The following is a 26529-nucleotide window of genomic DNA, read 5'->3' on the forward strand; positions in this document are numbered from 1 at the left end:
AGGCGGATTTTCACCACGTGCTGGCCTCTTTACAACAGGCTGAACTCTCCCACAAGCAGACTGGTACCCCTGACGCACTGACTAAACTGGTCGAACTGCGCCTCCTCTTTTCTCGTCTTTTGGACAGACATACTCGGGCTCGCTTGCGTCACGTTTCTCACAAGTTTTATGAACAGGGCAATAAATGTGGCCGCATGCTTGCCCGAGCCATGTGTCGGAAGCGTGCCCAGATGTGTGTGCACAAGCTGTGCTCCCCTGCCAGCGGCTCGGTGTTTAAGCCCTCGGAGATCGCTGACCAATTTTGCAATTATTATGCGGACCTTTACGACCTATCCAGTACCACCACGTCGAACTCCCAAACTGATAAGTTGACGGCCATCCGGGACTACCTCTCTGACCATGTCTTCCCCTCCTTGTCCGTGGACCAGCGCTCTGACCTGGACGCTCCCATTACGCTGGACGAACTGGAACGCACAATACTCTCCCTACCTAATGACAGAAGCAAAAGCCCTGGTCCTGACGGCTACACAAAGACCTATTACAAGACATTCCTCCCTCTTCTGCAGAAACCCATGTGTGACTATTTCAACTCGCTGGCCACAGACGGGGAGATACCCTCAGAAGCCCTAATGGTTCATATTTCTGTGATTCTGAAAGCCAACAAGGATCCCACAGCTCCACAAAGCTACCGTCCCATTTCATTACTTAATGTGGACATCAAAATTCTGGCTAAACTTCTGGCTAACCGCCTGAAGCACCTTATGCCCCAGGTTATCCATCTTGACCAGACCGGTTTCATTACAGGCAGGGAGGCTCGAGATAATGCCATTCGGGCAATGCAGCTAATCTATTGCGCTACCACCCGCCCCCACCCGCCGCCTTATCTGATCCTCTCGACCGACGCCGAAAAGGCGTTCGATCGGGTGGATTGGACTTATTTGAGGGGTGTTTTGGAGTCACTGGGACTGGGTTCGCACATGTTGGCCTGGATCATGGCGCTATACAGAGATCCTAGTGCCAGGGTCCATGTCAATGGGTATCTCTCTGCCGGGTTCCGGATCCGGAACGGGACCAGACAGGGCTGTCCTCTTTCGCCACTTCTTTTCGCCCTGGTCCTGGAACCCCTTTTGGCTAAGGTCAGGGTGAATGGTGATATCAGAGATGTGCGAGTCGGAACGATGGAACATAAGCTCTCCACTTATGCGGATGACATCCTATTCCATCTTGCAGACCCCCTGCTCTCTTTGCCGGTCCTGATGCGAGAACTTGAGCGATTTAGCCACGTCTCCAACTTTAAGATCAATCTTGGCAAGTCCGAGATTCTCCCCGTCTGTGTGCCCGCACCCTTGTCTAGATCCCTGCGGGTGGCCTTCCCCTTCAAGTGGACTGACTCCCCCCTGACATTCCTCGGCAAACAGCTTACGACCCATTTTGACGCACTTTATATGGCTAACTACCCCCGCATCTTAGCAGACATAAAACAGGACCTCCTACATTGGACCAAGACAGCCTTTACCTGGTTGGGGAGGGTTAACATTATCAAGATGAATGTTCTCCCCAGGGTGTTGTTCTACCTCCAGATGCTACCCATCCCTTTGCCTCGTAGTTTCTTCCGCCTTCTAGACGGCCTGATTACGGGCTTTGTCTGGAATGGCAAACGCCCCGGCATTGCCCTGGCTACCCTGAAATTCCCCAAACACTTAGGAGGTCTCAGCCTTCCGGATGTTCAGCGCTATTACCGCGCTATTGTCCTTCAATGCATCCTCAACTGGCGCTTCCATACCTACTCTAAACTCTGGGTCCCTCTCGAAAAGTTTATGGCGGGCAGGAATCTCTCCTATGCACCTTGGCTCTCTCGGGAATACCGGGGGCTGTCAGACAAAGTCTCTCCCCTCACAGTCCACGCGCTGACAGTGTGGGACCGTGTGAACAAGCTCCTGGATCTGGCACCCCCTGTGTCCCCTTTGGCCCCCCTAGGGGGCTACCTTTTGGTTTCCCCCTGGGGAACAGATGGCCTTCTGTGACCCATGGGTGGACGATGGCAACGCCAGTTGCGGGAAACTGATGGAGTGCGGTAAGCTCCTGCCTTATGACGTCTTGAAGGCGCGTCATGGCGGGTCCCCTATGAATTTCTGGAAGTACAAGCAGCTCCACCATTTCTTTGCCGATGGCCCGGCAATCCACCCCCAGGCCTCTCTTAAGCCCTTTAAACGCTTGTTCATCCAGGATGACCCCATCCCTCATATGGTTTCTGAACTATACCAGTTACTAGGTGCTGCATCCTCCGCTTCTGCGCCCATCTATACTCGGCTGTGGGAGCGGGACCTGGGAATACAGCTTACTGATGCCCATCTTTCTTGTCTCTACCAATTGACTCACTCGAGCTCGGCAGACTCTAAGATGCAAGAAACGAATTACAAGCTCCTGACGCGCTGGTACCGGGTACCAGCGGACTTGGCCCGCATCTATCCCTCAGCCTCCTCTGCCTGTTGGCAAAACTGTGGCGGAGACGGTACCCTACTTCACCTGTGGTGGGAGTGTCCGCTGATTGCCCCCTTTTGGCACGACGTCCGGGAACAGGTTAAATCTATCCTGGACCTGGACGTGCCTTTTAACCCCCTCCATTTCCTCCTGCACGTGCCCTGCATGCCGCTCAGTCGTTACAGACGTAGCTTGCTACCTCATTTCCTTAATGCTGAGAGGAGATTGATCCCGATTTATTGGAAGCGGCCGCAGGTCCCGGGCAGGACGGAGTGGCGGCGGAAGGTGGACACTATCAGAGATGCAGAGGACTGGGTTGCTAGATGTCATGGGACAAGGGAGTAGTCAATGGAGTCCGTGGACCGAACACTCCGGTGACCCGGCCGCCATTCCCTCGAGCCTTGATCATGCCCTATTGGTGCTGGCCGATCCGTCCCTGGCAACCCTTTACCGGCCCTTAGACCCCTTTCTGTGGGAAGTTCTTGCTTTTCAGGAGGATGGGAGGGCCCCATGGGGGCGAGGCACTGGCGGTGCTCCGGTCACGGCAGGTACGATCTTCTCCCCCCCTTCTCTTTCTCTATCCCTGGACCTCCCTCTTCCCCCTCTTTCTCCTTATCCCCTCCTTCTTATTCCCTCTTCTTGGTATCCCCTATCTCTAGACTCTTATATTTGTTCTTCTTATCTCTATGCTGTCCACTCTCGGGAGACTTTGTGAATGTTTTGGGTGGTCTGCTGGAGTTGGTCATGTTGTTTTTCCTTCTCCTTGGGCACCTCTGATTATGGAGCTGGCCTGAAGGTGGTGTAGCTCTTCGGTGGGGTCCCCCATTGTTACTGGGTACCCCCACTCCGCCCGTTTGCAGTGGTTGGGGGGTGCCCGGGGGGTGCCTGTCCAGGGAACTGCTCCGGGGGAGGTTTTATGGAGGCTGTCACCCCCCTCCCCCTGCCTCGCAGCTTCCCTGGGCTGTGTTCGCATCCCTTGGGATTCACGGCGTCCGCAGATGATTGTGGCGCATAATACCCGGCAGGCCGCCCTTTATTTTCATTGAATGCTGGTTTTTGCACTATATTGTGTTGATAATTGCTGCTCCTTTTTCTCACTGTGTTATATACCTGTTATATTCTCAGTGTTGTGAAAGACACAGGACTCTGGTCTGGAACAACGGATGTTTATTCAGGACTCTCTGTACAGCATTACAGGACAGCTCTGCATATCAATACATCTCTACATGTGTCTAAAGATGGCCACTCTGCCCCTTGACCCTTGTCATCACTCCTGGGTGGAGCCAGCCTTAAAGTGACAGTACATGTGAAACCCTTCAGGTATAACACCTTCCATCCATCCCTAAAAAAAAAACAAAAAACAAAAAAAAAAAACACAACAAAACAAGAACAGGCATAAAACAGTAACTCATAATTGTCCAATACAGTCCTCCAACTCAGGAGATTTACATGGCTTCTTCCACGTCCGGATGTGAGAACAACTTCCAGGGACGCTACGGGGAGAACATGGCAGCGGATCACTTTCGGCGGGCCCGTCGAAAGTCTCGTAACCGGTCTTGCATTTGAAACCGGTCAGGAGGGCGACAGTGTCGTTGAGGACGGGCACCCAGCGACTCGGGGCCGGAGGAAGCAGGGCTGGCCGGAATGGACACCGGCGAGGCCAAGAGGGGATCCCCTAGCTCAGAGGGTGAGCAGACCTCTGGACCAGGGCTGGAGGGCTCTGTTGGAGCTGAGTTCAAAAATTCAGAGTCCTCCCAAGCATCATTCTCAATGCCTCCTGATCCGGTAGGAGCAGATCCTTGAGACACTGGAGGTGCAGCCGATGTCAGGGATTCGGGCAGCTGAGAACGAGGACGCAATTGGTCCGCATGCCTTCTGCAAGTGGAACCATCTTCCAGGCAGACCCTATACATTTTGGGTCCCAAAGTCTCTGCGACGATAGCAGGAAGCCAACGAGTGTTGGAAGCGCCATAAGATCGGGCCCATACCTTTTGCTGGGCTGTAAACCGGGGAATCTCGTCGTGTTCGACCCTCTTGTCTTGGGACTGCCGTACATGTTCCTGGACCGTTCGAGGGCAGAGCATATCCAAAACAGTCCATGGCTGCCGACCCAAAAGAAGTTCAGCTGGAGTTTTCCCAGTGGTTGCATGTGGTGTGGTTCTGTAAGCAGAAAGGAAGGAGTCCAGCTGCTGGAGTGACAGGGACTGTTGTTTACTTGTAGCCACAGTAGCTTTGAAATAGCGTGTGAAGGTCTGTACAAACCTTTCTGCTTGACCATTTGTAGCCGGGTGGTAAGGTGCAGTCAACTTGTGTTTGATGTTGTGGGCAGTCAGGAAACCCTGAAACTCCTGGCTTGTGAATTGTGCACCGTTGTCTGTGACAATTTCTCTGGGGTATCCAAACGTAGCAGCGAGATGTAACAGTATGGCAATCGTCGCCTTAGTCGTTTGCTGGGTAACAGGAATAACCTCAGGCCACTTTGAATGGGCATCAATAATGATCAAAAAGGTGTGTCCTCTGATCGGGCCTGCAAAGTCCAAGTGTAGGCGAAATCAGGGAACCGTGGGCCAAGTCCAGGGCTGGACGCACCCTCGAGGAGGGTCTCTTGCAGTTTGTGCACATCCAGCACACGCATTCACATATGTCGTGATATCGAGGTCGAGGTTCGGCCACCACACATAGCCTCGGGCCTTTTGTTTCATACGTGTGCCCCCGGGATGACCAGTATGTAGCAAGTCCAGAATGTGTCTCCGGAGGGTCTGTGGAACGATCACTCGGTATCCCCATAAAACACAGTTGCCAGACACAGTTAATTCCAGACGCCTACGGAAGTAAGGTTCATAATCCTGTGTGACAGTTGCAGGCCAACCGTACCGTACCCAGGAGAGTATTGTCTTAAGGAAGGTATCCTTGGCTGTATGGGCTGCTACTTCCCCGGAAGACAGAAAGGACAGGCTGATGTAACGACAACTCTTGACAGGTGGAGAAGAGTCTGTTAATGTCCTTGTCAGACGGGACATGGCGTCTGCATTAGCGTTGGCATCATGGCTGCGATACTGGATTTTGTAGCTATATGCTCCCAAGAATAGGGCATAGCGTTGAAGACGGGCCGCAGTCGTCTGGGAGATGCCTTTGTCAGGGCTAAAGATCTGAAGGAGTGGTTTATGATCAGTCAGTATGGTGAATTCCCTACCATACAGGTAAAGATGAAACTTCTTAATTGCCCATATGAGCGCCAGAGCCTCTTTGTCAATGTGAGAGTAATTGCTTTCTGCTTTTGTCAAGGACCTGGAGGCGAATGCCACAGGTTTCTCTGACCCATCTGGTAAAACATGAGATAGTACAGCCCCTAGACCATAGGGTGAGGCATCACAAGCCAAGGTGAGAGGCCTTTGGAGGTCATAGTGCATGAGCATGCGTGACGCCAACAGCTTTCGCTTAGAAACTTCAAAAGCACGTTGGCATGCAGCCGACCAGTTCCATATGGAGTGTTTCTCCAAAAGCTTGTTTAATGGAAACAAAGTGTGTGCTAGATCCGGCAGGAATTTGTGGTAATAGTTCAGCAAGCCCAGGTATGATCGCAGCTGCTGGACGTTGGTCGGGGCTTGAGCTTTTACTAAAGCATCAACTTTGGCTTCCGTGGTGTGTATACCCTCTGCATCCACAAGGTGGCCACAAAACTCCAATTTAGGTACCATGAATTGGCATTTCGCTAAGTTCACTTTTAGACCCTGCTCTTGGAGTCTGGCCAACACAAGCTCCACGTTATGCTTGTGTTCCTGGTCCGTCAGGCCCATGATGAGCATGTAATCTAACAGGCACTGTGTGAAAGGAATGTCTGCCAAAATCTCATCCATTTTGCGTTGCCAAATGGCTGGGGCGGAGGCTACCCCAAACACCATCCGATTGTATTCATACAGTTCCTTGTGAGTGTTGATTGTTAGAAACTTGCGGGACGAAGGGTGGACCTCAAACTGTAAATAAGCTTGCCTGAGATCAAGCTTGGTGAACTTTTGACCTCCTGCAAGAGATGCAAAAATGTCATCTACTATGGGTAGGGGATACTGGTCTATCTCCAGTTGAGAATTTAGTGCCATGCGGAAATCGCCACAAATGCGTAAGTCCCCATTCGCTTTCTTTACTGGTACAACTGGTGATGCCCATTCACTGTGCTCTACCTTTGAGATGACACCTTGTTCCTCCAGCCGGCTTAGTTCAGCTTCCACACCTGCTCGGAGTGTGAAAGGTACCGTCCGAGCTTTGAAGAACCTAGGCTGGGCATTGCTTTGAGTATGTCTGCAGTTTGATTGGTGTTGGACGGACAGTTGTTCGGATCAGAAGTTTTCTCCATTGTTTCTGGGTGATAACTGAAACTGCTGCTCCTGTGTCTACATCCATCTTGAGCTTCTTTCCTTCCACGGTTACCTCTACAGTCATTGCTGAGGGTGCTGAATGCATATGATGTATGTCCAATCTGTGGAGCACTTCCTCATCCTCTGATTCAGATGATGATGTATATCTTCCCACCATATATGCCTTTGTCCTGGGGTTCAGAGGTTGTTTATTTCGCACCTTCTTACTACGGCAGACTCGTTTCAGATGGCCTGCCTTACCACAATTATGACAGAGCTGATCCTTAAACCGGCAGACTTTGTGATCATGGTCTGTATTCCCACAACGGTAGCAAGCTGACTTCCAGGTTGGTGAGGTTCTATATTTACAGTTAGCTACAATTTGCTTGACTGCTGTTCTGAAAACTTCCTCTTAAACCTCTTCCCTTCTGCTCTGGGGGTTCAATGCCTCTGTATCTTTCACAGCCATTTCCATCACTGAAGCTATCTCAATTGCCTTTGTAAGGGTAAGATCTTTCTCTGTTAACAGTCTCTTTTGGCTAGACTCACTATTCAGTCCCATGACAAACTTATCCCTCAGTGCAGTCAGTAAATACTCCCCAAAAGAACAGGTTGAGGCTAGTCTGCGAAGGGCGAGCACAGAAGCCTTAATATCTTCACCTGGCTGCTGCTGCCGCTGATAAAACCTGAATCTTTCTGCAATCTCTAATGGTTTAGGCTGGAAGTGATTCCCTAACAGTGTCAGGAGCTCTGCCAAAGTCTTAGTTGCTGGTTTTTCAGGGAAAAGGAGATCCCTAAGAGTGTCATATGTCCTAGCACCAACTAGTGTCAGAAATACTGCTACTTGCCTGTCGCCTGGGATGGCATTTGCAGCAAAATATTGTTCTAGTCTTTCAATCCAGGAAATCCACATTGTCTGTTCTCCATCAAATTCACTTAATGTCCCGATCAATGACATTTTCCTGCTGGGCTCTGTGGGTGTTTGTATTCAGCTGACAATCCAGAGTTTTTTTTTTTTTCTTTTCCTTTCTCACACGGATAGTAACCTTGTAAATCCCATCCTCGTCGCCACTGTTATATTCTCCGTGTTGTGAGAGACACAGGACTCTGGTCTGGAACAACGGATGTTTATTCAGGACTCTCTGTACAGCATTACAGGACAGCTCTGCATATCAATACATCTCTACATGTGTCTAAAGATGGCCACTCTGCCCCTTGACCCTTGTCATCACTCCTGGGTGGAGCCAGCCTTAAAGTGACAGTACATGTGAAACCCTTCAGGTATAACAATACCACTATGCATTTTATGCCCCCTGGGGTATGGCACTGTTTGGCCTACACCCCTCCCCCGCATTTTTGTTGTTATTGTCTTATTTTCCTCTGTACTCATGTTCAATAAATAAAGATTCATTAAAAAAAAAATGATTGTATACAAGGCCTCTCCTATTATTAAAATCATTTGCCCAATATCCTCAATAGGCCTCCATAATTCATTCGGATTTACTCAGACTGATGCTTTGTCTGCAAAAATTTCAATGAATTCTCGAGAAAAGTTGACAGGGCCTAAAAATCTTCTTATGACAATTACATTAGTAGGTAATAGTACCTAAATATTTTTTTTCTTTTCGTCCATGGACTCTCTTCCATGTATCTGGAAGGGTTGACACAAAAATCTGCTATTTTCTGAGCCACAGAAGAAATGAAAACTGTCATGGGATAGCTAGCTAGTTTGTGCAACTAGATCTTGCTGCTCTGTATGCCTTAAATGTCACATTCTTTTCAGAGTGCAGAAGATAATCTATTACTGTCAGTCATAACTCTGTCACACTTGTATGATCTAAAAGGATAGATGGTATTTGATGGGATATGAAGTCGGGATTAATACTGTTACAAATTATCCTGCAATGGGTTTATTCAGGCAAGTAGGGAATGCTAACTGCAATGTGGTCAATCATCTGGGACCATGATCTGGCATCAGTCAATTAACTGTGGTCGGTCCTTGCTTGCTCCATGCTGCTGCAAAGCCTCCTGATATTTCTTCTGCTGCTGATTCTTGAGTCTTGCAAAAATTATATTAAACCTTCCTCGCTACAGAGAAACTATATACACTGCTCAAAAAAATTAAAGGAACACTTTGAAAACACATCAGATCTCAATGGGGAAAAATATCATGCTGGATATCTATACTTACATGGACTGGGTAAAGTGTTAGGAATGAAGAGATGCCACATTGATTGATGGAAATAAAAATGATCAACCTACAGAGGGCTGAATTCTAAGACACCCAAAAAAGCAAAGTGAAAAATGATGCAGCAGGCTAGTCCATTTTGCTGGAATTTTATTGCAGCAGCTCAAAATGGTACTCGGTAGTTGTATAGCCCCCACGTGCTTGTATGCATACCTGACAAATTCGGGGCATGCTCCTAATGAGACGATGAATGGTGTCCTGGGATATTTCCTCCCAGATCTGGACTAGGGCATCACTGAGCTCCTGAACAGACTGAGGTGCAACCTATCAGCATAGGATGGACCGAAACATAATGTCACAGAGGCGTTTTATTGGAATTAGGTCAGGCAAGCACGGGGGCCATTCAATGATATCAATTACTTCATCATCCAGGAAATGGACCTGCTCTCACCACATGAGGCTGCAAGGAACCCAGGACCCACCGAACCAGCGTAGGGTCTGACAATGGGTCCAAGGATTTTAACCCAATACCTAATAGCAGTCAGGGTGCCATTGTCTAGCCTGTAGAGGTCTGTGTGTCCTTCCAGAAATTTGACTCCCCAGACCATCACTGACCCACCACCAAATGGGTCCTGCTGAACAATGTTACAGGCAGCATAATGTTCTCCACGGCTTCTCCAGACCCTTTCACGTCTGTCACATGTCCTCAGGGTGAACCTGCACTCATCTGTGAAAAGCACAGGGCGCCAGTGGTGGACCTGTCAATTCTGTTTTTAAATAGCAAATGCCAATCTAACTGCACAGTGCCGGGCGGTAAGCACAGGGCCCAGTAAAGGACGTCGGGCCCTCAGGCCACCCTCCTGAAGTCTGTTTCTGATTGTTTGGTCAGAGACATTCCCACCAGTGGCCTGCTGGAGGTAATTTTGTAGGGCTTTGGCAGTGCTCATCCTGTTCCTCCTTGCACAAAGGAGCAAATACCAGTCCTACTGATGGGTTTAGGGCCTTCTATGGCCCTATCCAGCTCTCCTACAGTAACTGCTTGTCTCATGGAATCTCCTCCATGCTCTTGAGTTTGTGCTGGGAGACACAGCAAACCTTCTGGCAATGGTAAGTATTGATGTGCCATCCTGCTACCAGTAGTAACATGGGGATTTGGTCACACCATATGGCCATATCATGCTTAAGCCCACCACTTCATCTAAGTACCCCATTCTCAGTGGGTCCTACACTATTCATAAAATGAAGGATAAATCCTACTTTTCTGAACCATGGGAGATACTCCTTACATGGGAAAAATGTGCATAAGGGGACACCTATATCTGCTTACTGGTGGACACTGATAACAAAGTACTGATGTGGGAGAGTGGGGTGCTCCACCTGAGGAGTCTGGTCAGGACTCAATGTGTAACAAACAAACAAAAGGTTGGGGGGAGAGCCAGGGTGGTCTTAAAAGCATCATGGGCCCCTAGGCAAAGTAATTCACTGGGGCCCCTACCAGGGAGTTGGCAACAAAAAGTGTGCGTGGCGGGGTGAAGGGGTTAACTTTTACTGTCATGACCACAGACGCAGAATGGAGGATAATGGGTTAGAATTTCTCTACCATGACCACCAAAGCAGGGGGAGGGGTGGTCAGTGGCAGTGAAAGTTAACACCACCCCCAGTCCTGTATTAGTGGTAATGTCAGTGAACGTTAGCCTCCTATCCTCCAATCCTACATCCAAGGTAATGGCAGTGAATGTTAGCCCTTTTCTCAATCACAGCCCTCTCCCCCATTGTGATAATTTACAGTACATGATCACAGACTTTCGTGCCCCTCTTTCCTGGCTGGGACTTTTCTTATACTGGGCCAGAGATAACTCCACACACCAGGGCTTTTTTTAAACAATAGGTGTTGGAAGTCAGCAATGCCCCTACCGCACCATTCATCATCAACACCCACCCCCCCTCCACACATGCACAGGAAGACAGCATGCCACATCAAATGGTAGGTGTGACCAAACTGCACAAACTGTGGGGGAGGGTATTACTGAGGCATTGATAAATAACATGAGTGCATTATGCACAGGGTTCAGGGTTGAGGAGTGTGCTACATACAGAGTTTAAGGTTCAGCAGTGCAATACGCAAAGAGCAGTGTTCAGGGGTGCACTACATACCGAGTGCAGAGTTGAAGAATGTGCTATGTACATAATGAAGGATTCAGGTGTGGATTACATACAGATTGCAGGGCTTGTGGAGTGTGCTACACACAGAGTGCAGAGTTCAGAAGTGTACTATGCACAAAGTGCAGAGTTCAGAAGTGTACTACACGCAAAGTGCAGGTTCAGGAGTGCGCTATGTACAGAATGAAGGGCTCAGGAGTGCACTACATACAAAGTGTAGGGTTCAGAAGCATGCTACGTACAGAGTGTTCTGTTCAGGCTACGCACAGGATGCAGAGTTTAGGTGTGCACTACGCACAGGGTGTAGTTTTCAGGCGTGCGCTGCGTCAGTTTACAGAGCCCCCCTTTATCCCAGTACAGAGCTCTCCCCCAAAATTTCTCCCTAAGAGAAAGCTCTCCTCCCCTTCTAGTACAGAGCTCTTTTCTAATCCCTGTCCAGTACATAGCTCCTCTACCTTCCCTGTCCAGTACAGATCTCTTCTACCTTCCCTCTCCAGTACCCACAGCTCTCCTCTCCCCAATATTGAGGAATCTACAACTTACAGTGGCAGGTCAGGCTGCTGCCACAGGCTTATGTTGATGCTGGAGGATTGAGGCTAGGGAGGTGTTTCACCACCCTATACTCCTTTCAGTACCGGGTGCTGAAACATAGAGTTCTAGCGCCGGGCACCTCACTGCCACTAAGGCACACCCAGGCCCCGGCACACCCCGTGTGCACGCCTATGGTCTAAATATTACCTGCTTATAAGAAGTGCAAAACAATCCTTATCCAAGTAAGTTGAACACAGAATTAAAATAAATAAATCACATATCCCAAACAGATGAACAAACAAATATGTGAAAATAAATCTTAAGTTTAGATAAATGTGCAGAAACAAAATCATCCATCAAGTCTGAATTGTAAGATGTACAGTATATGCAACATTTGAAATAGTTCATAAATAATCAGTCAAAAAAATGTTTATCCAAGTGCTCCCAAATATGGGAATGCACTCACCAAAAAGTGATGCCAATCCTATTTTAAAAAGGAAAGTACAGCATGGATTTCCCATAGGTAGATGGACACGCTACCCGAACAGCTTTCAGGGGGAGTAATCTTCCATAAACAGCACAGATACTTAATTCCAACATTCCAGACAGGATGAATGGATGGATGAGCAGGATATATAGGCACCACAGGAAAAAAGAGCTTGACAAGGTCCTTAGGGATGTAACATGTAGGGGTGGAGCCTGGCGCTGTGAGCTGAGTTGAGCAGTGTGTCTCTTGGAATTGTTGTGAGGAGTGGAGAGCTGAGAAGCTGGAGGCCAATGGATTTCTTGACTCAACTGTGGAAGTAAGCTATCTGCTGATTGCCTTTATGCTGTTTGTTTGTGCCAGCACTCCTGGTTCTTCCCCCTCTTCCCAGTGCCCCCATAGAAAGCAGCATTCTATGGGGGCACTTGTGCAGACTCGCTCCCGAGCTGCCATGTCTGCATTTATTGACAGACAGCAGGGCTTGGCCCGTCCCCACTCCCTCGTCATGGGATTTGATTGACAGGAGTGGGAGCCAATGACTCCCACTGCTATCAATCTGCCCAGTGGGTAAGTAGGGGTTGAGGGGGGATGCTCTGCAACAAAAGTTTTTTTTACCTTAATGCATATAATGCTTTAGAACCACTTTAAGAATGGTATAACTATTTTTTCTACACGTTTATCTGGACTTCAAGATTTGTTTTCACATATTTGTTTGTTCACCTGTTTGGGATACACAATTTATTTATTTTCATTCTGTGTTCACCTTACTTGGATAAGGATTGCTTTGAACTTTTTTAAGCGGTGAAAATTTAGACTAGCGCTGTGGTATCGGTGAATTTTTTATTCACATTTGTTATACATTTCCTTTAGCCTTCCGGAATACTAGTGCTCACTCCAGGTCCTGCAGGTACTCTGGACACTCTGGACATCGTTTCTGTCCAAGCACATACACACTTTACCCATCAGCTAAGCAATGCACTAAAGAGTAGTGACTAGGTACACTCACAACTTAGTAGATGTCATTGTCCATTCTGATTTGTCCAGGTTCCTTTAAAAAGGCACAAGTCTAAAGTCTGGGTGCACGATGTATTGTTTACTGCTAGTTGCAACTCTGTCCAGTCTTCTTGGAATACCTTTGCAGCGGACTTCCCTTGTTTACCTCACCTAAACTCTTCCTGTCCTAACCTCACTCAAATCCTAGACGACAACTCTTTTTTCTACATTTTGGCTTTGGTTTACAGTCCTTGGATCAAACTGTCATAAATACTCCCTGACAGAATCTAAACTTTTGATAGTTTCACCTTTTGGTGCCATCCATGCCCAGCTACCTTGGTACGCTTGTATTACAATTATTCTGTGTTTAATCCTATTGGATTTCTTCTGCCCACATGGACCTTGTCATGGACCGTTTGACTTCTCCTTAGCTTTTTGCTTGAATCATTGTCAGGTAATGGTCAGCTTGCCCATTAAAAACATACCTGGTAATAATGGCATGTCAATATAGAATAATGAATATGAATAAACTAATCATGTAAGTATGTTTTTTACCTGTTTGTCATTAATGACTTCTTTTTTTTTTTTTTTTAATTGTATGTATGTTATATTTTGTGTTTTTTTCTGAACGTATATATTTCTATTTTTTAGGTATCAAATGGTTAGCAAATATAACTCTATTGAGTGTACAGCAACTGGTTGGTCAAGAGACCTTCCTCATTGTGAAGGTAATGATACATTTTTACACTACAGTTCTACATAACTGGGTAAATGTCTAAAGCTAGCTATACAGTACTCTAGCAAAATTTTGTTCAAGATTTTTCGTTGTAAGAAAGCTGTAAGAATTTAACAGATGACTTAATGCTGCAGCGCTAATACATCAATCCAAAATAACTCTTCATAAACAGTGAATCAAAACAAGCAGAAAAAGTTGCAAGATGTTTGCAAATGTGTATCCTAATCCTTTTATTTAAATTGAATACCCATAAATATGTTACATTCACACAGCATAATCATGAAAGTGTTCCACCCGCAAAGTACAGTATGTTTTCAATGACCAAATCTATGTATCCATGCTGCAACTTATAAACCGTGATTTAAAAAAAAAAAGGTATTCATATAAAATCCCTATTGGTGCAAAATTCTAAATTCAACCTGTGCACCACTTCAAACTCAATACACATGTGCTCTTCAGTGCCTTTCTCATCTTCCTCTTGTAAGTGCTCACTCACCAGATGAATTGTAACCATATATAAGAAGGTTTAAGTGTTAAACCCACTCTCCTTCCTAATAATTAATTTCCTCTTCCACACCCCACAACAGGGACATTGGTGAAACTTTTCCTTCCAGCCAGGCTCTTAACCCATTACCAGGTCCACTTCATTCCTCTTTGCCTGGTACTCTCAAGGGAACAAAAACAGAAAAAGGGATTCCCATAGTGTGAAAAATATTGAATATATCTAATATTTTAGTATCTTTAGGCATTTCTGGATGATTAGTATTGATAGCCAGACTTTCCTAAAAACAAAGTGTGAATTTATTGTCACACAGTTGGCATCATAAATACAATGTAAAAAGTATAACAGTTCAGTTCAGTGTAGGTAAAAATATAAGAAAAATGTGTGAAGCTTGAAATCATGGCTGTATAGGCATATGTGTCCTTCCTTGTCCTTCTACTCTAAGCTGCATGTTCCAGAAGAAGCAGGAAATTTCTGAGAGCAAGCACCTGTTTAGGGTTGTCAAAGAGTATACTGTATGTAAAGTCTTTGTGTGTATGTGTGATCTCTCATAGTGTGTGTTCCCTCCTCATGTGTGTGTGTTCCTGAATATTGATCTCTTGGTTATACACATGTCTTACATGTAGACGTCATAACTTTACAAAGCTCAAAACCTTGTATGGCATACATAATTTTTGCTACCTTCAGCTATTTACATACAAGATTCATACTAAATTCATACTAAATTCATAAAGTCATATATGGACTTTGATTGACAAGCCCACATGAAAACACTATTTTTGTTCTTGTAACGTGGCTAATGTCATGTTATGTCATTATCATATAACCACGGAGCTACTTAAGTAACACATATTACCAACTTATACAAGATTAAGTAAATACATATACTATTAATTATGACTGAGATTACACTAATCCCAACTAACAGTATTTAAACAAATCTAAGTATTATTCCTCGTATTACATAGATCCTGTCTATTCTTGACTTCCCATGACATTCTATACCAGATACCTTATATGTCATCCTCCAACTAGCTACATATACCAGAAATATTTGACATATTACTGCCTCAGCTCAGATGAAGAACCTTATCACTAATCACCTGATCAAGGTCATTCACACAAATTAATATTATGATTAATCATAAAACCAAATATATTTTGCAAGCTTGCCATGAATATAATATAACTCCTATAAGTGTCAAATTATGAATTTGGAATAATTATCTACAGTGCAGTAACAATTATATCAAAAGTGATAAAATACACACATAAAAAACTCACAGTTACATGGTTACCACCCAGCACCCGGATCAATCAGCTTAGTTTCTGTATAGGAGCACCTCTCCACTCACTTCCTACTGGGTGTGAGCATAAGTTCTACAGAGTTCCATTGAGTGGAAGTGCCATAAGTGGTTGTAGCCCCACCCTACGCATTTCATCAGTCTAGGACTTCGTTAGGGAGTGGATACTGTGCAAATGTCACATACTTATCGGTATTATGTTTAATTGAAGAGGATTAGGATGCACATTTGCAAACATCTTTGAAATATTTTCTTGCAAATGTTTCTACTTGTTTTGATTCACTGTCTATGGAGAGGTTTTTATTGAAGAACAACAGATAATCCAAGAGAAATACAATTAAGATACAAATCCAGCCAATACAAAACAGCACAGTGATCCACCTATATAACATCCAAATCTTCTAGACCCAAGTTTAAAGACATGCTCACTAAAGCCCCGTACACATGTACCGATTGTTGGCCGTAACTATTCGGCCGACGACCGATCGGCCGATTGTAGGCTTGTTAGTATGATGCTGCCGACAGCGCATTTTCGGCCGAACAGAATCTGTCATGCAGGCATTAAAATTTTTGTTGGCCAACACCAGAACGGCCGATTGTTCGCCAGTCAGCACAGATTTCGGCCGACAGACAGCAGATTTGCAAGACTGGGCATGCTCAGAAAAGAAAAAAGACAAGGAAAGTTAACCATCACATGACATCACTTCTGCAGTCGGCTGTTGTTGGCCGACAAAATTCGTGTGCAGTCTTTTGCAGTTTTCAACAGACACGACAGCCCTGGACAAAAGACGGCCGATCGTTCGGCCGACGATCAGTACGTGTGTACGAGGCTTAAGTATTTTGTCAGTTCTATTAACACTAGCTATATAACTAGGGGAATATCCTCGAATAGCTCGCACTTATACTACGGAACTGAGCCACCATTGCCAGGTTATGTAGAGTATTCATTAAAACAACAAAGTTAAGGAAGGAAAAAGTGGAAAAGAAGGAGGAAGGGAAAGGGGAAAGGAAGGGATCCCAGGGACTACAGAATCGCTCTAGCAAGATCCCTAGAATACGAAAAAAAATTATAAATCAATGTGCATATACAGGGCCCAAGAGCTCCAGACCTTTTCAAAACATTTATTAGAGTCATGGATAATTTTGGCTAGTTTCTCGTGAGTCATGATCCATGAGAATTTCTGCCATACCTGACAGACAGGGACTGAAGCCTTCTTCCATGACCTAGCAACAGGTAATTTAGCTGCTAAGAGGATTAAAAATACCAATCTCTGTGTAGCTTGTGAAACTTTCTCAAGTGGTTCATTCAACATAGCAAACACTCTGCTCCAGAAGCCAGGAAGTTTAATTAAGATTTTTTTTTGGATTGATATATTAGTGCTGCACCGTTATTTTATCTGTTGAGTATATGTTGTAGGTATAGTGCGTACATCTGGGAGCAGCAGTTGGGCACAGGGTGGTTTCCAGTGTGCACAGGTGGTTTCTATGCAAATGTTGTAAGAACATTTTTTTTTTTTTTTTTTTTTTAATCATGAATGGGGTCAAATCGATATTCATTTTTGACTGTGATGATGAGAAAATTTGAAGGAGCAGGATGGAAAATTTTTCTTGAATGTATGGATTTCTAACAGTGTATGTGGTTTTCATTTGGTAAAGTCTATTCATTCCAAAATCAAAAGCAAATCAAATCTTGAACTACTTTCAAACAATAGTCGAATGTTCTAAGAATTTTCATACAAACTTTCAGACAAGTTTTCTTATGAATTATTGTACAAAATTCTACTGTGTACTGTACTTGGTTTAATATTTTGTTATTTGTGCTAAAAGCTTGCTAAAGAATTAATTTAAAAAAAAATGCACATGGGACTAGAGTTAGCCCCTCGATACATTTCTGTTCAGGAGTGAGCATAAAAAGTGATAAAAACCAGGAAAAATATTTGTTTCCACTGGGTGAAACATTTGATTGATACACTTTTCAGGCAGTCATGACAAAGTCCCATATTTATAAGATGGAATGGTGCTATATAAGGCTAATAGCCAATAAGCAGGTGTTTTTAAACGTGATGGGTAAACAATAAACCTTCCTTGAGGAGGGGCCTCTGGACTTGCAGTATAAATCTTTTGTAGAAAATTCCTGCAAAAGTTTTGGAAAAGGCTTAAACATTTAAATTTCTCTCATTTAGGCCATGGGCAACAATAATTATGCTAAGTTCTCCATAAATCATTACAGGTATTAGAGGTGAGGGCTGGATATTTTTTTGTTGCTTTAAACACGGGCTTGTATACCATATTTAGAATCTTTCGACTACCTAGAAATTCCAATCTATACAATTGATGTCTGATTTTCTTGATCATAGGAAATGGTACAATGAACCAAGGGGCTAGAATTTCTGTGGACTCTAAATGTTTTGAAAGCTCTATGCTATCATCAACAGAGTTAATCAAATCAGGGATGTTGGTATGATATCTAGTTCTAAGCTGTGACAACTACTGTGAAACCAAGCCCATACTCATGACAGGACAGCCAATTGCAAGATTGCTAGTTGGGAGGGTTGCTTAACCACTTCCGGACCGCCCCACCGCAGTTATACTGCAGCAGGCAGCCCCTCCTGTGTGAACTGAAGTAGGTATATGTCGGTCGCGCGTCTGCAGCTAGGGGGTGAGCGCGCACTACCAGCGGCACGCTACCGCCCCCACTCATAAGTGGGGACTCCGATGCACGGGGCAGGTGGCTCCAATTACCGTCTGCCACCCACGATCGCTCCCCGCTGAGAGAGAAGCACGGCCAACTGTTGTAAACACAGCTGATCGTTCTTCTCTCTGGAATGATCAGAGTCCCTTTTATATAGGATCAAAGGTCTCTGTGATCATTTCAAAAGCCCCCCCCCCCCTCACAGTTATAATCACTCCCCTAGGCTCATATTTAACCCCTTGATCACCCACAGGGTTAATCCCTTCCCTGCCAGTGTCATTATTACAGTAACAGTACATATTTTTAGCACTGATTACTGTAGTAATGTCACTGGCCCCCCCAAAAGTGTAAAATTTGTGACATTGTGGCGGACAGGGGTCCAATCTGTCCACCACAATGTCGCAGTCCCACTAAAAATCGCAGATCACCGCCATTACTAGTAAAAAAAACACAATAAAAATTATATAAATCTTTCCCGTAGTTAGTTGATGTGATGCCTTTTTGCGCAAACCAATCAAAATACGCTTATTGTGATTTTATTTATTTTTTTTACCAAAAATATGTAGCAGAAAACAAATTGGCCTAAGATGTTAAAAAATTTTGAATTTTATTTATTTTTATTTTTTTGCAGAATGTTATATAGCAGAAAGTGAAAATTATTGTTTTTTTTTTTTTTCAGAATTGTCGCTCTTTTTTTGTTTATAGCGCAAAAAAATAAATATCGCACAGGTGATCAAATACCACCAAAAGAAAGCTCTATTTGTGGGAAAAAAAGGACATCAATTTTATTTGGGTACAGCATCGACCGTGCAATTGTTCGTTAAAATAACACAGTGCCGAATCGCAAAAAATGGCCTGGTCATTAGGGGGGCAGAAGTGGTTAGGAAGCACATTTTGAGATGGTTTCTAAAACACAAAAGAAAAGAGGGCTACCCAAGCAGATTTGCAAGAAGCTGTTAAACGTTAAGTCAGCAAACAATAGGCACACTACAAATCACCAAAATATTGTTGCTGTTACTTTTATGCATGAGATTAGGTTAGCGATTAGGTTAAATTAATTTAAAGTAGAACTACAGGCAAACATTTTTTTTTTGTTTTGGATAGAGTAGGGGAGGGTTATAACCCCTGTCCGATTTTTTTTTTTTCTCATTTTGTCCCATTGTAGAGATTTCCCTTCACTTCCTGTCCCATAGCCAAACAGAAGGTTAGAGGAAATCCCTGCAAATATAGGAATTTCTTTGGAGACCCCCATGTCACCAGAACTAGTATCCCCATTGGAAGTTTTCTCCTCTATTACTTTTCTGGGGATAACCCGAAATTTGATATTTTCTTTTACTTCCACTTTCAATGATTATCGTAAACAGGACAAATAGAGAGGAAGAATCTCCTTAACAAGACACAGACAGCAATAAAAACTGAAAAGCGTTCTAATACCCCTCCACTCTTTCCAAAACCTAAAGAAAGGTTTTGCCTTTGGTTATACTTTTTTGTTAAGTGTCAAATGTTAGGAGGTTAAGATTGTTAAGGCTTATCATTGAGATGTTGCTGGATGCATAGCTGAACCCACCTTCTTTCATGGAAAACAACTGCAACACAGAGACAGGAAATTGCATCATAACCATGTAGTTCCACTAGAAAAACATTAAATTATGCATGCATTAAATACTACCACCCAGTGGCAGAACTACTACTCACAGTATAGTTATGTGTCCCTTTTGAAACTCAGTTTAGTCAACAAATATACCTTCCTTAGAACAAGGTTGTTACAGTACCACCAGGTTCACCAGGACTTCTGCCAGGATTTCGAGAACTCACACTTTAAAAATCCAGAATCTTTGTAAGAACTCTTAGTCGCAGAATCCCCGCCAGTGCTCCCAATGGTACTTGCAGAATCTCTGCAAGTATTTCCAGTGTTTCTCACAAAATCCCTGCCAGGACTTCCAGTATTCCTGACAGTTTTTTTGATGGAATTCAAAGAATCTTTACCAACGCTTCCAATGCCAGGACTTACAGTATTATTTTCAGTATTTCCAATGCCACTGGCAGTATTTTCAGTGGTGCTCTCAGAATGCCAGGACTTCCAGTGCTTCTTGAAAGATGCTGGGTATATCCTCTAACCCAGAGGGGTATTTAAGCATCAGCCCTAGAAGGGGTTGGTGCAGTGCCTTCTTGCAAGCTAACATGCTTTGTGCAAAAGAGCTATATTAAAATTTTGATTGCTTGTTTCATTGTTGACTCAGATTGAGCTGGCTGTTAAGGATGATCGAACGGTTCGGGTCGACCATCGGTTCAACCGGAGCATTGGATGTTCAATATTCGGCCGAATACCGAACTTTTTGCGGTAAAAGTTCGGTATTCGGCCACCAGAACCGCCCAAAATGCACTGGGACAGGAACTGGGCTTTAAAAGCCCGTGATTGGCCCAGAAACGTCTGCAAAAGCCAATGAGGGGGCAGGAGTCTCCTAGGAACGTGATTGGAGTGACTACGGGGACCAGAGGCCAATCAGGAGTGAATACGCCCCACACTATATAAGATGGCCCCGCCTAACCCCTAGCACAGTGATCCAGATCCTGTTGAAGAGAGTTGAAGCAGTTCTCTGACTCCTGCTTTGCTACACTACATTTTCTACATATCGAGTGGTTCTAAAGCTCCATATAGCAGAATTGTATTTAGCTTACAGCCAGTGTAGTTAGATACAGCGATTGTGCTGGTTCTTAGAGTTACAAAAAAAAAAAAAAAACTTAAGGGACAGTGTCAGTCTTCTGCTGTATGGAGCTTTCTATTTAGTGGAAAGGGATATCTAGTGTAGTTAGGGAACTTTGTACTACATTAGTTATATTTAATAATTGAGTTTCTGTAGGGAAAGTGTGAGGGTTCTGTTTAGTGAGCACGTGGCACAGTGCTGCTGTATCACAGCAGGTATACGTGCTTGCTAGGCAGCAAAATACAGTGACAACTTAACGCCTGTTGTTCAAAGCGTTAGGTGCACTGTACAAAAGCCTTTGCAACTGTGCGTGACACGCATCTACTGTGCTGTATCCAGCGACAACTGTGGGTCGCATAGCACTGTGCGTTTTTCACCGCACACAGTTGCCAACGCATCAGTGACAACCTAACGCCTGTTGTTCAAAGCGTTAGGTCCACTGTGCAAAAGGCTTTGCAACTGTGTGTGACACACATCTGCTGTGCTGTATCCAGCGACAACTGTGGGTCGCATAGCAGTGTGCGTTTTTCACCGCACACAGTTGCCAACGCATCAGTGACAACTTAACGCCTGTTGTTCAAAGCGTTAGGTCCACTGTGCAAAAGCCTTTGCAACTGTGCGTGACACGCATCTGCTGTGCTGTATCCAGCGACAACTGTGGGTCACATAGCAGTGTGCGTTTTTCACCGCACACAGTTGCCAACGCATCAGTGACAACTTAACACCTGTTGTTCAAAGCGTTAGGTCCACTGTGCAAAATCCTTTGCAACTGTGCGTGACACGCATCTGCTGTGCTGTATCCAGCGACAACTGTGGGTCGCATAGCAGTGTGCGTTTTTCACCGCACACAGTTGCCAACGCATCAGTGACAACTTAACGCCTGTTGTTCAAAGCGTTAGGTCCATTGTGCAAAAGGCTTTGCTACTGTGCGTGACACATCTGCTGTGCTGTATCTAGCGACAACTGTGGGTCGCATAGCAGTGTGCGTTTTTCACCGCACACAGTTGCCAACGCATCAGTGACAAATATGCCTGGTAGACTAAGAAAAGGCATACGTGGCCCTGCTGCTGAAAGGGGCACAGCTTCTAGGGTGTCTAGAGGCAGGGGTGGACGTGGTGGTCAGTCCTCAGCCAGGCCACCATTTGGATTGTTCTCCGGCAGTGGCCAAGCTATACGTCCACAGTATGTACAGGAGGTGGTGGACTTTATGACCAAACCCTCATCATCGGCATCATCTGCAACTACAGTGACCCAGGCAGAGAAAAGTGGTCAGTCTTCTGCAGTTGTCAGAACAGATGAGTCCATGTCCACCTCACGTCCTCCCTTAGACCCAACTTCAGACATGACAGAGGAGTCAGCTGAGCTGTTTGACCACAGTGTCGGCCATCTACTCCAGCCTGATGCTCAGTCCTTTATGGAGTCTGATGTTGGGTCTGAGTTTGAGGAGGAGGCAGAGCAAACAAGAGGGGAAAGCAGACGGCCCGCTCCATCTAAGGCCGCACCTGTTGTCTCCCGGGCCAGGCCTGATGCTCAGTCTTTGATGGAGTCAGATGTTGGGTCTGAGGTTGAGGAGGAGGCAGAGCAAGCAAGAGGGGAGAGCAGACGGCCTGCTCCATCTAAGGCCGCACCTGTTGTCTCCCGGGCCACTATACACACCTCATCTTGCTGGGACTTTTTTGAGACATCCCATGCAGACAAAACAGTTGCGATCTGCAAGATTTGTAAGAAGGGTATAAAACGTGGCAGAAATGTCAACCACCTGGGTACGAGCTGCCTAAACAGGCATTTGACAACCCACCACTCGGCCCGTTGGCAGGAGCATTTAAAGAACCCACAAAAGGGCCAAAGATCGGTCAGTCAGCCTCCTAGTCCTCCTCGCGCTCCTCCTCATGCTCCACCTGCTCCACCTGCACATCAGTCTGTTCCTGTCCCTGCTATAGTCACTCGTCACCTGTTGGCAGCATCCACTGACAGGGATGATGATATAGCAGGCAGTGTCGCATCTACCTCCAGCACACCACCAGCTGTAACATCTAGACGCCAAATTTCGATTCCACACATGCTGGAACGAAAAAAAATGTATACTCCCCGCCACCCACATGCCCAGCGTCTAAACAGTAGTTTGGCTAAACTACTGGCTCTGCAACTATTACCATTTAACCTGGTAGAGTCTGCTCCCCTCCGTGACTTCGCAAAATGTGCAGTTCCACAGTGGCAGGTGCCAAGTCGGCATTACTTTGCCCTTAAGGCCCTGCCATCCCTATACCAACATGTGGAAGGCAATGTAGTGTCGTCCCTGGCCAAGTCAGTCAGCCGTAAGATACACTTGACGGCTGACACTTGGTCAAGCAAACATGGGCAGGGACGGTACATTTCTGTCACTGCTCACTGGGTGACACTGCTTGCCAGCGGAAGGGATTGTAGCCAGGGCTCGGTGCTGCAGCCAGTGTTGCCCCCATGTCTGCAAACAGCTGGTGGTGTCGCTGATCCGGGTAGATCGATCACTTCTACCCCCTCCTGCTCTTCCTCCTCTACCTCCTCCATGCCCTCCTCTGCAGAATGGTCCTTTGAATATGATGAGGTACCACGTAAACGTTCAAAGGGCTATTCTATGTCTCAGGCCAAAAGGTGTCACACAGTGCTGCAGCTTGTGTGTCTAGGGGACAGGCAGCACACTGCCCCTCAGATTCTTGGGGCTCTGCAGGCACAGGCCCAGAGGTGGTTGACACCACGCCAGCTGCAGCCAGGGATGGTGGTTACTGATAATGGATCAAACCTCCTGGCCACCCTTCGTCAGGGAAAGTTAACCCATGTGTCGTACAGTGCCACTGCACGTTTGGCCGAAGTGCAGCGCGAGTTTCACCTGCATGTACACCGCCTCATCTGTGGCATGCCCACCCGCTGGAACTCCACCTTGGCTATGCTGCAGCGCCTGTACACGCAGCAGAGGGCCCTCAATGAATACCTATGCGAGTACGGCACCAGCACTGGCTCTGCGCGCCTGGGCTTCTTTTCACCACGGCAGTGGCTTTTGATTAAGGATGCATGCGCTGTCCTCTCGCCATTTGAGGAGGCCACAAGGATGGTCAACCAGGACAGCGCATGCATCAGTGACACCCTACCGGTACTGTTTTTGTTGGAGCACACTCTGCGTGGCATTATAGACAGGGCACTGAAGGCAGAGCAGCAGGAGGAAGAGGAGGACTTCCTTGCCTCTCAAGGCCCCCTTTATCCTGAGAATCCTGACCCCATTATGCCTAGCTCCCAGAGGCCCGAGCAGGATCCAGGGGTAGAAGAGGAGGAGGAGGAGGAGGACGATTCTGCGGGAACTTTTGCAGGGTTTGAGGAGGAGGAGGAGGAAGACATGCGGCAATCTGCAAGGCCTAGTTTGACTCCCTCGGGACACTTTGGAGTAGTGCGTGGCTGGGAGGAGGAGGAGCCCATTCAAGATAATGTCGTTTTGAGTGACCCCGAGGAGTCAGCTTCTCAGGCCTTCGCTAATTTGCGACGCATGGGAAACATCATGCTTCAGAGCCTGCGAAAGGACCCCAGAATCAAGGCCATTAAAGAGACTAACCACTATTGGTTGGCCACCCTACTTGACCCCCGGTACAAGTCTAAAGTCTCTGAGCTTTTCCCATCCACCCAGAGAGTCCACAGGATCAAATCCCTTGAGGACAGTCTCAAGAGGATTCTGGTGAACACGTTCCCCGACTCCCGTAGGGTGCAGGGGCGGGGACAACCTACCATGGATTCTACTGGTGGTCACGAGAGGAGCGTTGGAGAAGGCGTGCGGTTGACGGATGCCTTTCGGTCTTTTTTTAGTCCTCACCGCCCAGGCCTCTCAGCTGCCACATCGCATCGACAGCGTCTGCATCACATGGTGGACGATTACGTGAGGGCACAAAGTGAAACAGAGGGCTTTTCATGTGACGATGCCGATCCACTGGCATACTGGGTCTTAAGATTAGACCACTGGCCAGAACTGGCCCAGTATGCCATGTTGTTGTTGGCCTGCCCTGCTTCCAGTGTCCTATCGGAATGGGCATTCAGCGCAGCAGGAGGATTCATCACAGACCATCGAACGAGACTCTCCACCGACTCAGTCGACCGTTTGACATTCATTAAAATGAATCAGTCGTGGATATCAAGCTTTGATGCACCTGATGCAGACCTTGTAGTCTAGGCTATCGTTGTGATGTGGCTGCTGAGCCTCAGTTTAAGCCTGGACCATGGTGCCACCCTCAAACCCTCCTCTCATTCTCTTTACGTTCACAGAACCTCATTTTGGTTATAACAAAAACTACCATGTTTGCGCACCTGTTCCACAGGTGCACACCTTTACAATTTTTGGGCCTCCTTCAACACCGGTTGAAAAACTACCATGTTTGCGCACCTGTTCCACAGGTGCACACCTTTACAATTTTTGGGCCTCCTTCAACACCAGCTCTTTGGGGTTAAGGTGGGGAGGCTATGCTAAACAAAAACTACCATGTTTGCGAACCAGTTCCACAGGTGCACACCTTTACAATTTTTGGGCCTCCTTCAACACCAGCTCTTTGGGGTTATGGTGGGGAGGCTATGCTAAACAAAAACTACCATGTTTGCGAACCTGTTCCACAGGTGCACACCTTTACAATTTTTGGGCCTCCTTCAACACCAGCTCTTTGGGGTTAAGGTGGGGAGGCTATGCTAAACAAAAACTACCATGTTTGAGAACCTGTTCCACAGGTGTACAAAATCAAAAACCGTGCTGCGCCAGATGTGCACAAAAATAATCAGTGATCACATAAACAAAATATAATGTCCATAATATGTGCTCTGATGAGAAATAAATGTTCATATAAAGTGCTCCAGAACGATGAATGGTATATCCAAGTGATGACAGAACAGCCTCAATCCCATGTGAATAAATCAGGAACCACCAATGTGTGAACTCCCTCCACCAATAAGATTGGCCTCTCACCTTGGTACCAGACCCAAACGGGCCAGCATGAGCATATCAGGGGATAAACAGACTATCACAGGTAAACTCTCCAGCCTTCACCTCCGGAGGTCGCCAGGACATAAAATAAAGATAAAGCAAAGATCTAGTGCTCTCTGAATGTGAATAAATGAGCTTTTTATGAGATTTTTGTGATCAGTGAGAATGGTCACAGGATGCTTAGTACCTTCCAGCAGATGTCTCCATTCGGAAAAGGCTTCCCTAATTGCCAGTAACTCTTTATTCCCCATATCGTAATTCCTCTCAGCTGAAGACATTAAACGAGAGAAGTAAGCACAAGGTTGAAGCTGCATCTTTTCACCACTTCATTGAGACAGGATGGCTCCCACAGCAGAGTCAGAAGCATCCACTTCCACTACAAAAAGGTAGCTCAGGATTGGGATGTACCAATACTGG

General features: G+C 46.0%; 1 protein-coding gene across 1 annotated transcript in view; it reads left to right on the top strand.

Annotated features, from left to right (window-relative positions):
* The window catches only part of LOC309562078 (complement factor H-like), a 194258-nt gene that overhangs the window by 57314 nt on the left and 110415 nt on the right, over positions 1–26529 (top strand). Inside the window, exon 4 of the mRNA XM_082266195.1 lies at positions 13841–13917. Within this exon, the coding sequence (XP_082122321.1) occupies positions 13841–13917 (77 nt within the window). The remainder of the gene's footprint in view (positions 1–13840; positions 13918–26529) is intronic.

This window comes from Pelophylax lessonae (genome assembly GCF_965119305.1).
Source record: "Pelophylax lessonae genome assembly, chromosome: 8".
Classification (NCBI taxonomy): Eukaryota; Metazoa; Chordata; class Amphibia; order Anura; family Ranidae; genus Pelophylax; species Pelophylax lessonae.